The sequence below is a fragment of the Polyodon spathula genome, chromosome 14 (genome assembly GCF_017654505.1).
Source record: "Polyodon spathula isolate WHYD16114869_AA chromosome 14, ASM1765450v1, whole genome shotgun sequence".
In the NCBI taxonomy this organism is placed as follows: Eukaryota; Metazoa; Chordata; class Actinopteri; order Acipenseriformes; family Polyodontidae; genus Polyodon; species Polyodon spathula.
The window spans coordinates 28002577-28016898 of NC_054547.1; the positions used below are offsets into that span (position 1 = coordinate 28002577).

General features: G+C 36.7%; 1 protein-coding gene across 1 annotated transcript; it reads left to right on the forward strand.

The window, feature by feature from the left end:
• The first annotated feature begins 158 nt into the window (after positions 1–158).
• On the forward strand, positions 159–10625 carry slc2a2 (solute carrier family 2 member 2). Its single transcript, XM_041269649.1, has 10 exons — positions 159–280; positions 3422–3609; positions 4169–4293; positions 5121–5236; positions 6002–6164; positions 6244–6431; positions 7103–7207; positions 8314–8415; positions 9415–9618; positions 10061–10625. The coding sequence occupies exons 1-10, from the start codon at positions 203–205 to the stop codon at positions 10262–10264; spliced, it is 1473 nt and encodes a 490-aa protein (XP_041125583.1). The 5' UTR covers positions 159–202; the 3' UTR covers positions 10265–10625.
• The last annotated feature ends 3697 nt before the right edge of the window (positions 10626–14322 follow it).

Genomic DNA, 14322 nt, shown 5'->3' on the forward strand with positions numbered 1-14322 from the left:
CATGCCCTGGTGAAAAGGGACAGGGTCAAAATGTTTGTTTTTTTTGTTTTTTTCCCCCCATGAATAATAGTGCCACAACCATACTGTGCTACCTTTTTTGTTGTAAACATAGCCATGTTATGCATAAATTAAGCCAAAAAATGCTAACTGTTGTGTTCTCACTCCTTTCTCCTTGGATTTATAGCAGTTATCCGGGACTTTGATGCTGGCTGTCTTTACGGCTGTTTTGGGTTCATTTCAGTATGGCTATAGCCTTGGAGTTATCAATGCACCTCAAAAGGTACTGTAAGTAAAGACAAACACCTTTAAATGGGAGAATCTCATAGACTGTGTACGTTTGTTCATTATTCATGATTGTTTTAAAGGCCTACACTCACTTGTGGTTAATGCATTGTATGTAAATAGGAATCTCTCTGCCATTCACTTTCATTGGGATTCCAAATCATCTTATCCTGCAATAAAACAATACAGTATGGTTTGGATAAATAAACATCATAAAGAATCCATTGATGGCATAGTGATAGTGGCATGTCTGATTCTGCTAAAGTAAAAAATAGTGGCAGAGGTGTTTAACTGGCTCTTTTTATTAGAAAATAAAACCTTACAACAAGGAAAGACCAAAGAACTTATACTTGTATGTAATAACAATAATTAAAAAGTGCATATGTGTAGAGATAGCTAGATATATATATACACACACTGAGTGTACAAAACATTAGGAACACCTGCTGTTTCCATGAAATAGACTGACAAGGTGAATCCAAGTGAAAGCTATGATCCCTTATTGATGTAACCTGTTAAATCCACTTCAATCAGTGTAGTTGAAGGGGAGACAGGATAAAGAAGGATTTTTAAGCCTTGACACAATTGAGACATGGATTGTGTGTGTGTGCCATTCAGAGGGAAAGTGGGCAAGACAAAAGATTGAAGTGCCTTTGAACGGGGTAAGGTAGTAGGTGCCAGGCGCACCGGTTTGAATGTGTCAAGAACTGCAACGCTGCTGGGTTTTTCACGCTCAACAGTTTCCCATGTGTATCAAGGATGGTCCCACCACCCAAAGGACATCCAGCCAACGGCAGGCCAGTGGTCGTAAACGGCTCATTGATGAAAGAGGCCAAAGGAGGCTGACACAAATTGTGCAGAGCAACAGACGGGTTACAGTTAGTCCAGTACAACATTGGTGCCGAAAGACCCATAAAAGAATGCACAACTGGTCGTACCTAACAGAGTTCCACTTTTTTCAGCAAAACACAAGAAACTGCGGTTGCAGTGGGCTAAGGAACGAAAACACTGGACACTGGAGGACTGGAAAAACATTGCCTGGTGTGATGAATCCCAGTTCCTGCTGTTTCATGCTGATGGGAGGACTAGGGTATGGAGAAAACCACATGAGTACATGCATCCATCATGCCGTGTGTCAACATTGCATGGTGGTGGTGGTGTGATGCTGTGGGGTGTGTTTTCATGGCACACATTGGGCCCCTTGATAAAAACGGAGCAACGTTTGAATGCCACAGGATATCTGAACATCATTGCCAATCAGGTGCATCCCTTCATGGCAGCAGTGTATTCATCTGCTAATGGATTTTTTCAGCAGGATAATGCCCATGCCACAAGGCTGGAATTGTCCAGAAATGGTTCCATGAACATGACAGTGAATTCAGCTTACTGCAGGGGCCTGCCCAGTCACCAGATCTCAATCCAATTGAGCATCTGTGGGATGAGATGGAACGAGCAATTTGGAATAGAGATCAACTACCAGACAACTTGACACAACTGTGGGAAGCATTGGAGTCAACATGGGCCAGCATCCCTGTGCTTTCGACACCTTGTAGAGTCCATGCCCCGACGAATTGAGGCTGTTCTGAGGGCAAAAGGGGGTGTAGCTCAATATTAGGAAGGTGTTCCTAATGTGTTGTACACTCAGTGTGTGTGTGTGTGTGTGTGTGTATATATATGTGTATATATATATATATATATATATATATATATATATATATATATATATATATATATATATATATATATATATATATATATATATATGTGTGTGTGTGTATATATATATATATATATATATATATATATATATATATATATATATATTATATATATATATATGTGTATACATTTTACACAGTTTATACAGTTTATTTTAATTGTTCTATTGAAATAAATTGAAGTAGAGATTCAGCTTTATAATAAAATAATAAATTATTACATAACATGCATACAAGGAAAAATTAAATGTATAAAATTTAGTTTTTGCATGCACATTATGTAATAATAATAGAACAATTAAAAATTATAGAAATCACTTTCATTGTGGTTTTTTCTTCTTTTAAACTGTCCAAATACTTTTGTTGGAAATTTGTGTGTGTGTCACTGTTGACCAGTATTGATAAAACTAGGGGAAAACAATTAAACACATACAACTATTTGTGTTAGGTAACACTCTTGTGCTACTTCACTATTCATACCTTACAGCTCTGGAGGACTGGCTTTAAAGGAGTTTATAAAACTCTGCTCAGATGGTAATGAATTACTATAGCACTTATAGGAAGTGATTGCACAGCTCCAAGACGACGTGTTAAGTTTGCACAGACAGTTCTCTCAGTTAAGGGTACCATGTTTTGGAATTTACTATCTGTTGATATAAAAGTTTTTTTTATAACCTACAACAGTTTTACAAATAAATTACAGATTTCATTAAAACAAACACAAGTCTGTGATCGTGAACTGTAGTTATGTATTTGTATTGTTAATATAATGGTAATGTTTATAGTTTTGTAATATATTATGCATTCTAACGAAAATTATTAATTTAATATCTCTGATAATGATTTTAATATATCGTAAGGGTTGGTTGGGTATTTTGTTAAGGAAATTAATTTTGTGGTCCAGTGGTTAAAGAAACGGGCTTGTAACCAGGAGGTCTCTGGTTCAAATCCCTGCTCAGCCACTGACTCATTATGTGACCCTGAGCAAGTCACTTAACTTGTACTCTGTCTTTCGGGTGAGACGTTGTTGTAAGTGACTCTGCAACTGATGTTTAGTTCAGACACCCTAGTCTCATGTCTTGTAAAGCGCTTTGTGATGGTGGTCCACTATGAAAGGTGCTATATAAAAATAAATATTATTATTATGCTGACAACAGTATTGGTATTTGGTAGCTGCTATATTTATAATTATAATACAGTGTATGGGATTTTGGTTTACATGAACTAATTAATTAATCTTGTTGTAGTTGTTGCAATGCCAAGTTTGTATGTATTGTGACTTGTCATGAATGTTAAAAATTGTACATTGTCCCGGTTAAATAAAACATTTGAAAAAAAAATAAAGCGACGGTTGAATACATTTAGTGGTCTCAATGGTTTCAACTGTATATTTTCTTCAAGTGTTTCCTTTGGTTTTGCAGATTATAGAAACGCACTATGGGCGGGTTCTAAATGTGCTGCCAAATGAATCCCTCCTCCTGAATGGTACAGAGGCTCAGGAGCTCCATCCATCCGTCACAATGTACTGGTCCCTGTCAGTGTCCATCTTCTCCATTGGAGGCATGGTCTCCTCCTTCCTGGTGGGATGGGTTGCAGACAGCCTGGGAAGGTACAGTGGAGTTCTTTATAAAAGGGCCTTTTATTTAAGAACAAACTGATAGATAATTGACCCGGGCAACAAGGGTATTAATGCTAAACAAATCAATTCTGCAAAAACATTTTTAAATGTTTATATTGAGATCATATTTTGGTCTGGATCAGTTAGATTGCTTGGTGTTTATTTTGCCATTTTAAAGAAAGTTTCAAGCATAATATCCATTGAATTGTGTGTTGTTTTTATTTATTTATTTATTTTTTCAAATTACGTTTAAATTCTCAATTACATATTTTAAATATCAACTTAAAAGTTTTAGTAGCAATATTTGTTTATTTCTCTTTATGGAAAAGCCCCTTAATCTCAGATTATTAATCATGCCTGTGTTTTCCTGGGTAGTTATAAAATATAGTGGAGAGAAGCAAAATAGAAGCATTATACACTTTAGATCATTAAACCTCACTGAGTGAGATAGCTTTGATCTCTGGAAGTGTACATTGTATGTATTGCTTGTAGCTGTCTTGTTGGTGCAGGGCAGCATGTTTGAACATGATTATCTCTGGATGTGTTCCAGGATAAAGGGCATGTTCGCTGTGAATGTTCTGGCAGTGGTGGGAGGCCTATTGATGGGTTTGGCCAAAATGGGGCCTGCACACATCCTGGTCATTGCAGGAAGAGCTGTAATGGGGTTTTACTGTGGTAAGCATTTTACACGACTGGCCAAAATGTGCAGGTCGGACATATTCACCAGCTACAAAATTATGGTCGAGATTTTGACAGCTTTTTACTTCGTCATGATTTTTTCAGAAAGGAAAAAGCCACTCAATTAAGTAAAAACACATAAAAAATGAATATTAAAATTAATTAAAATAAGTTTAAATCTTTCAGAATACTTTCCATCTTTGTTGTTGTTGTTGTTGGGGGGGGGGGGGGGGGGGGGGGGGGGGTTGGGTGTTATATGCATCATACACATGGGAGGGGTCATACGCAAAAAACACTATCATATAATCCCCCCAACTCAACACCACACAACCAGCATGACAGTAAACACAGTGATCAACAGATGTGTCAGCCGCACGAAGAGCACAGCGTGCGGTTTTCACTAACTCTACTGTGCAGAATGAATGATTTTTGTAAATATCGGGATTTTCTACCTATGCATCGGGATTTGCTCGGAAATCGGGACTGTCCCGACCATATAGGGGCTGTTGGCATGTATGATTCTGTCCAGGAGATGCTCAAATTGACTGTTCTAATAGCAGATGTAGATGTGCTCATATCTATAAGTGTATCAAGCAATGGTGAAAGTGCAAGATATTTTTATATGATGTTAGTATGTGAAGTCCATAACTTCTAACATTCAAAGCCAATTTTGATATCGAACCAAACAAAAAAGCGCATTGGCTATTGCCTTCAACAGTGTTGTGAGTTCAGATTATAATCTTGTTTTATTTCCTAACCCAGACCTGGTATGTTTTAAATGTCATTCAACCAATACCCTGCTACTCTTTGTACGTGTGCTTCAGGGTTGTCTTCTGGACTTGTGCCAATGTACATTGGAGAGATCGCTCCCACAGCCTATCGTGGTGCCTTGGGAACTTTACACCAGCTGGCAATTGTCACGGGTATTTTAATCAGCCAGGTATGTTTCTATTGCATGTTGTGCAGGTGTTGATTTTGATATAGTGCTGACATACTTAATAATTTCTGTTTATGCCTTTATAGAAACAACTGTGAGATTGAATTCACCTTTATGGCACAACAATGCACAGAAAGAAAGCATTTCTGATATGTAAAAATAAGTAAAAACAGCACTGTGACAGTTAAACACAGTATAATAGCTGTATTTACACAAGTTATAAAAATAGAATCTTTCCGCTAGTCGCTTTATTTATTTGGGATTCAAAATCATAGGAAATAGCATTGCAAATGGTCCCATTAACAGCATAATGACAGCAGCCCATTGTTAAGATGGAGGATTGTTAAGTTCAAAGTCAGATAAGTGACTTTTTATTACTAAAATACAGGACCAGAAAAAAGAAAAATCTTATAATAGTTATAACCACAGGGTACACATTGTATTGCAGACAGCCGTCTCCTTTTCTAGTTTAAGAATCTAATATAAATATGTAGTTAGATGGATTCTTGCGTTTTTTACAAAAACTTACTCGAGGGCCTATTTCTGCAAATTATATATATATTTCATTATTGACAGTAACTTGTTGGCAAAATTCCCGTTTTATATAGCGTGGGGTTCATACATTCACTGTGGGTTCTTTTGAGCCCCACAACCCCATGTAATATATAACAAAATGGCAACTTTTCTACCTACAATGGGGGTCTGCTTTTATTTGTATTTGGGGTTTGTCTCGCTCTTCTTGACTTTTTTTTTTTTTTTTTCGTTTAGGTTATTGGTCTGGATTTTATACTGGGCAATGACATCATGTGGCCAGTGCTTCTGGGCTTGTCAGGGGCGCCGTCCATTCTCCAGAGTGTACTGCTCCTGATCTGTCCAGAGAGCCCCCGCTACCTTTACATCAAACTTGGAAAGGAGGAAGAAGCGAAGAAAAGTAAGATGAAGGATTCTGCAAATTTTAATTAAATTAATACAATATGAAATTTAGCTTTGGGTTTATTTTTTTACCCTAGCTTTGAAACGGTTCAAGGGAGAATATGACACCACTAAGGACATAGCAGAGATGCAGAAAGAGAAGGAAGAAGCTATGAAAGAAAGCAAAGTGTCCCTCCTGCAGCTCATCCGCTCTCCCTCATACCGGCAGCCCCTGTTCGTCGCCTTGATGCTGCACCTGTCACAGCAGTTTTCAGGAATCAATGCAGTGAGTTCACTAAACAGTACACTGAAATGAGGGGGCAAATAGGAGCTGTCACTCTTAAAGTATTTACTTATTCATACCCATGGAGGTGGGCTATGTAATTTATCGACTACTAACATACAGATTTGTAATAAACCATTAGCTAGAATATATTTTCTCATGTTCTCAGATGTGTTTTATTACTGTTTGATAAGACTATGTTAAGGTGCTTTGACTAAGCTCCAGCTACCTAACTACATTTTGGCGCGACCAATCAGTGTCTTAGTATTAGTGATCGCCAGCACCATTTATTGCACAGCAGTGTATTATCAGCAAAACAAAAGGAAGTTTGATACAGAGTAGCAGATCACTTGATGGCACTGGCTTTTACTTCTAATGAGACACATTGGCTATAAAGACATGTTACCTATGCCAGACCACCAGAATTTTACTCCTGAACTTAGTTGTAAGCACATTTAACACAGACTGACACACACACACACAGACACGCACACACACACACAGTATAATGGAAAATGTTATAAAAAATGTAAGGGGACATTAAAACTAAATTGAAATTTGAAGCTACTTGCTCTTTTAAGCCGCAACAGCTTTCTTAAATTTAAATTTCCCTGATGTTTTGTGTTTAGTATTGATATAAAAGTGGACACATGTTGTTTTCCTCCTTTTCCTAGATTTTTTACTACTCAACAGCTATTTTCACAAGAGCTGGTGTTGGCCAACCAGTGTATGCTACAATTGGAGTCGGTGTCATTAACACCATTTTTACCATGGTCTCAGTAAGTAAAAAAAAAAAAAAAAAAAACTCTATTCAGAAAGAACTGCCATGGAAATATTAGACTGTATAGAAAAATAAACATCACGATGAATTGTAATACTGAAAGATTTAAGCTCTTTGAAGTCTACTTGAAGACCAAAGTTTACTTGGAGACATGTCCTAGATTAAACTGAGACTTTTTTCAAAATGTTTGTCTTAGTATTACTATGCACCTTCCCAGTGTTGTTGTGTGTTGTTGTTGTTGTTGTTGTTGTTGTTGTTATTATTCCATTGACTGGAATGTGTACATTTTATGTGATTTTTATATATATATATATATATATATATATATATATATATATATATATATATATATATATATATATATATCCGTGAAGCAGGACTGCACTGCATTGCAGCATATTGTACATCACATGTGAAATAAAGCCAACCTTTATCATGAGTGATGGGCATTATTTACTTGCCATGTCAAGGACAGGCTAGGCAAACAGCGCACAACAAACAGCTCTGCAGACAAGCTGAGGCCCTCACAGGGATAGTTGAGGTCATCACCACTGTACCACCCTGGCAACAGGTTATCTTCTAGACTGGGACATTCATGGGCAATCACCCGGCCCAGAATCTTTGTTTTAAACAGATGGTGGTCATTTAAAACTTTCTTTGTAAACATATATAATTTTCACAGTAAGGAGCACAGAAAACTGTTAAAGGTCCGACTGCTGTTTCCACTTACAATCAAAAGCTTAGTGAGTACCACTGACCTAGTCCAAACAGTCCTATAGGGATTTCTAGTTGTCTCATGAGGTTTCCTATGGAGTGGCTTCTTTCTGGATTTCATATTTAGGAAGGCTATCAAATCGTGTTAGTATTCCTAATAATCCAATATTTTAAAGTCTTTTTTTTTTTTTTGTATTCTTGACATGAACCAGCAGGAATAATACAGAGGTAAATGGCGATGCATTTAGATCAAATAGATTGAAATTGACCTCCAAAGTAGTAACAGTAAGCATTAAAATACAATACACACTGTACCTGTGTCACTATGTGATAGTGTTAGGTCAGTTTTCAATCTAACTTGCAGACAGACTAACTTTTTTTTTTTCTTAGGTCCTCATTGTTGATAAAGCTGGGAGGCGCAATCTTTTTCTCATTGGATTGGCAGGGATGTGCCTTTGTGCTATAATGATGACAGTGGGCCTGGTCTTATTGGTAAGTCCTATTGAGTGAATACTAACACTGTGTCATTAAAATAGACATTCTACAGAGAACATTATTGTCATACTGTCTGTTTACAGATTATAACGAGAATGAAAGTGCTAGTGGATCAGCAATATGGAGCTAATGAGACCCACGAACATGCCGCCTTACAACTTGTTCAGTAATATAAAGGGCCACCTTATAAATGGGGGGCACGGTATAAATCTCCTTTAAATGGCAATAGGTGGTTGTGATGAAAAGGAGTTATAATGAGCCTAGTTAAAAACGATTCACCTGATTTTAAAGTATGTGGTCAACCTCATGAAGAACCATCCCTCCTAGTGGTGGATCCTGATAAACCGTAAGCAAACTTCTAATGCTGCATGTTGACTATATATCTGACTTTACAGTACAGGTATCCACTACTTACACTATCCAGGGTTATTGCGGGCAGCTATATTACTATATTGGGCAAATAACATTTACCATTTGCCATTTTTGTTGATTTCAGTAATAAAGGCATAGTTTATACCATGTTAAGCATGCCGTATATTCCGGGCAAACTGAGCTGTTTGTATCCCGTTATGTGCCATTTATATAGATTTAAATAACAAATACACTGCTTATACTACATTACTCGCACTGCCTTTTATTACATTCATAGGTTTTAATACATATTTTTTTATTAGTATAATGCCTATCTTATCAAAGATTTTTAACCGCATAGACGCCTGTTGTTTTGATTTCTGTACTGGTGACTGGGGAACGTTTTGAATGTCAGGTTATTATGTGGGAGTCCATCATTTACTGTGGGTGAATCACATTAACACAAACATGCCTGTTCTAAGTGGTGGTGACTGTACTTCAGATCACATACATAACTTAAAACTTCCTCACTCATTGTTTATTTTTGCATTACCTGTGTAGAACTACTGTGTAATCCCTGTGGGGAAAAAAAACCTTCCTGTTTTGTTAATAATGAAATATGTTGTGTGTGTATCCCCCCTCCAGAGCACCTATTCCTGGATGAGCTATGTTAGCATGACGGCCATCTTCCTGTTTGTGTCCTTCTTTGAGATCGGGCCTGGTCCCATCCCATGGTTCATTGTGGCTGAGCTCTTCAGCCAGGGCCCCCGTCCTGCTGCTTTAGCCTTGGCAGGCTGCTGTAACTGGACCACAAACTTCATTATTGGCATGTGTTTTCCATACATAGAGGTATGTCTGAGGCATCTGTTTAATGATTGTGTTAAACGTCATTCATTACCCCAATTACTCAATCACAAATTGTGACGTAGAACTGACAGCAATCAAGTGAAGTGAATCAGCATTTCAGTTTATGCCTTGCATTTAGCTGTTGCTATGCTGTCAATAGTCTTGTGAGGTTATTTTATCCAAACTGTACTGTGTTCTCGCAGGATAACAAGGTTTGGAATCCCAATTAAAGTGAATGCCAGAGAGATGATACTTACCTGACAATCTTAGGGAAATCATTTAAATTATTTGAACAAAATATTCAGATTTAATTAAATTTGACAAAAAAATCTCATGGCTGTAAAATGAATGTATTATGAATGTCAAACTGTATTCAAATAATACTTTTTAAAAGTATTTAGGGCTACAGATAACCCCAACACATTTTTTTTTTTTTTTTTCACAGGCCCTATGTGGAAGCTATGTCTTTATAATCTTCGCCATCATGCTTTTTGGCTTTGCAATGTTTACATACTTGAGGGTGCCTGAAACAAAGGGGAAGACTTTTGAGGAAATTTCTTCCGAATTCCGACGCAGGAGACACGCTCCACCCTCTGGCCCCAAAACAGCCACAGAGATGAAGTTCTTGGGGGGATCAACAGACGCTTGAGAAGCTTAATTTCTTGTTACTTAATCATGTATCTGACTTGTTGTGAGATGCGGGGTGAGGTGTATCTCAACTTTCCCTGCATAGCTCAATTAAGAACATCAGTAAAGTCCAAACCAAATAGTTTCTGCAAGGTTTAAATATTCCGTATTCAAAACAGGTACGTGTTCAAATACAGGCTACAATAAAGTGAAGAGCCCTTTTGTAAAGGATCATTATTATTACTGATCCAGTTAGATATGTATAGATCCAGGTCCAACAGCAAAAGACCCAGTACTTTGCCATGGCACAATCATAAACACACCCCCCTCACATGGGTTGGAGGTGGGGCTCAGCGTCAACACCAAACACTCATTGGTGGATATTTCCTATTAACAAAACAGTAACACATTGCACACAGTTTAGGTAAAATGATGTCTGTTAAACTGGATAGTAAAACTCACTATTTCATTGTCAGTTATGGAGATTTGTATATTCTGTATAAATGAACTGGTTGAGTTGAGCAACTGTCTGTTACAATATTATTTAAAGACTAAGTAGCTCCTTATCATATTTTTTTTGTTGTTTTTATTTTAATTGTCCACTTAGGCTCTTCCAGTAAGTCTATTGTGTACTAGTTATTAAATACAATTTACACTTATATTCAAACAGCCCCTCTGTTTTATTTGCAGTAAAACCTAAAACTAAACTAAACATTTATATTATTTGTTTTAATTGATATTATAATGTCTAAAATACTTTTTGTTTAGTTGGAAACAGAAATAAATTCTTAATTAAATGAAATGTGTTTTAGCAATTTGTCTACAACATTGTCAAGGTCAAGCATCTGTTACAATACACTTTTAATATGTTCTTTCAACAGTTTAACTTTAAATAACTCTAACATATTTCTAATTCCAATATTTCAATAATTAAATTTTACTCCATTGATCTGTTATAAAGTCATTTAAACTTTCAGTGGAACGTCCAGTTATTTTCATTTAAATTCAAGCCACAATTAACGTATTAGAATGTAATATTCTTATAGTGACTGAACTAAGTCTGACCTTTTTCTCTGTTCATACAAAACTAGTTGAAGCAGGTTTTAAGACAACCTCATTATTTTAAACCAATCTTTAGCTTAGTTAAGTAACATTATCCTACACTCTTTGTTCCCATTTCTTCTTGACAGGTTCGAGTTAATTTCTGTGATATATAGAACATTTTTATTTGAATGTAAACTCCTACTTTCTGTTATCCAAAAGGTGTTTTGTTTGTTAATATTAACAAGATTGCTAATTATAGAGAGAATCTTGGCTTTTAAATTGCTGACCATCGGAAAAAAAAACCTGCTTCATCGGTCAAAACCCAATGAGTATTCTTCAACACTGCTTTTACTACAGGCAGGTAAGGATGAGATCACAAAATTAGTTGTTTTCCTTCAATCGATTCAGTTAAAGTTACAGTTATTATGTTAGGTTTCTTATTTATTGAAATACTTTTTTCTTACTATAATCAAACCTAGTTTGATTGCTTCTGGCATATTAACTGTGCTCCATAGATTCTGCCATTCTGCTCTTGCTGGATTAGAATATTTTGAGACTCTGAGTCCAATTAAAAAAGATGCTTCTGGCCGATAAGGGAGGTTTGAAACTTTTGATACCAGGAGCTCTGTCTTTTAGACCTTACACAGACTTATTCAAAAGGATACAAAATACAGGATCCTACAACATTACTATTAGCAATTTATTTCATCCTATAGCGTCCAGTCCATATCTAATAAGTTAGCTTGTTCCCAGCAAGATCCGAATTCTCCACCTGGCTCAGCTCGAAATGACTCTGCGAACACCACAACAGGCGTGGCATCCAGCGTTTTATATCAGAGGTGCAGGCGACCAGGGTCTTTACTTGATATCTGCAAAAACTTTAATCTTGTTAGCTGGGCTCCCATCTCTACATTCTCATTCCCATTGTCAGTGGGCAAACCTGAACTAAATTAAGCTGTTTCTATCAAAGAGCCATCCGTCTCTGCCACATACACCTTTCACTTAAAAAAGGTGCTCGCACCTTGTACAAAGGGAAGACAGGTTTTAGGGTCACTCCATGACAAATATCTTCATTGATTTTTAAATAATGGTTAAGTCATCTTAATTAAACGGTAAAGTAATAAAAATGTTTTGCTATAGGTATTATTGTTTTAGCATTAATGACTGCAGCTGCCATTTGTATTGAGAAAGAATTGTACGCTTTGGGTAATTCTGTGCTTTTATATTAATGATGACGTGTGTTATAAAATGTTCAATATAAATACAAAGCTTTTGTTCTGAACCATTTCTTGTCTTATTATTAATTAAATGATACTTCACCATTCCTGTGGAGGAAAACTACAACTGAAATGTGATTGAAAAAGTAAAAATGACTAACTTATTCTATTACCAAACTATACAGTCACTTCCTGTATAGCATGTGTTAGAGCCCTACTTGGTCCTATAAAGACTGGTGACTAACATCTACTACATAGGAAGTTCATGTATCACTGGCTACATTTGCTTCTGCCAGAGGGGAAAGTAAGTCTTTAGCAAAAAAAAAAAAAAATGCTGGTATTTTCACTCACAACCGGGTCGTTTTTATAAACAGGACATTGTTGGTTGTATATTCAAATTCTTGTCTTTAATCGTATGCACGCTCAATTAAAAAGGCATTACCAATGGACACAACTAATATGTTTACTGGCACCATATGGGAAGAAAAGCAGGTGCGCACACAACCCAGATTCAAGGCCGGTGGGCAGAGATCAGTGTTTCCCAATGGTGTAGAGGTGAAATAACAGCATTGGTTTTTTCAATCAGATTTTTTCTTAGACTGACAGAGCATGGACTTTGAATTGTCATTAATGGGGTAGTCAAGCTTGAAAACCTTTTATCACCAGAAGTTACAATTTAACTAAAGGCTGGCTAATAATTGTCCATTCTGTGGACATGAAGCAATGAAAAGCATGGCATTTATTCTCAGCACAGAATAATAAACCGTGGTTTTAAAGAGGTTGTCATTGTCCACTGGTACAGTCTGTACCTGCCTTCCAAAATATTCCACAAGCGTAGTGGACACTGCAGTGGATAGTGCATCTCCTTGTATTGTGCAGTAAAACTCAAGTTTTACTAATTGAAATATTGAACTATACTGAATTCTACCTAGCAGCTGGCTGAGTTACATAAATTTGTATGTATGTTCAGTCGCTATGCCTCCTGTAATATCATACCTTTCCATCAACATCTTAAAATTACTGTTTTTACTTTCTGAGACGTATGGATTAAATATGGTGGATCGCAAGACATTTCTATTGGATACCTGGGTGTCTGAACATGTAATATCTTTCATGCATTATAATATCCAGAAGCTTGCAGCTGTTCTGAGAAGAGCGGGTTTGCAATAAGAATCTGGCTTGCAGAGATTGCTAGAGTATGTGCTCTGGAATACAGTAACTGTTTGTCAGTCAGCGATATGAGCCTCTTTCAGTTCAGTAAATTGCCTACCCAGAAATCTAGCTTTTGTATGCATAAATAACGGCCATTGGCAACAACTGGCCTGAAGTCTAAAACTTGCAAAAAGCTTTCATATCGAAATTCTGAGGCAGATCTACAGGGTGTTGTAACTTCTTGACCTGAAGCATGTGAAAGTTTGAGTATTTAATAAGCGTTTGTGTGTCGGGACAGAACAGCCTTCCTCATTCCAATGAAATGGTCTAAATAAATAGATGAGGTCTGATATGTCACATTGTCACATGATTTAAAGTTATTGAGGAGGACTATTCATTTCTGGGATTTAGGATTCTCTAGCACTCCATTAATAGAACTGTTCCACTGGTAGGGAGAGTAGGGCTGTAGTATTTACACTTGATCCTCATAAACTCTGCTTACCAGGGTAACATTTGTGTTTTTGGCTGAAATAACAAGTCAATTTCACAAAGATGGCCAAAACTTGCACACTGTTAATTTTTAACTGCTTAGAAGAAATCCCAAAATAAATTTAATCACCTCATTTAGTGTTTGAAAGTGCCATGGTAACTCTAATTTCTGTTAATG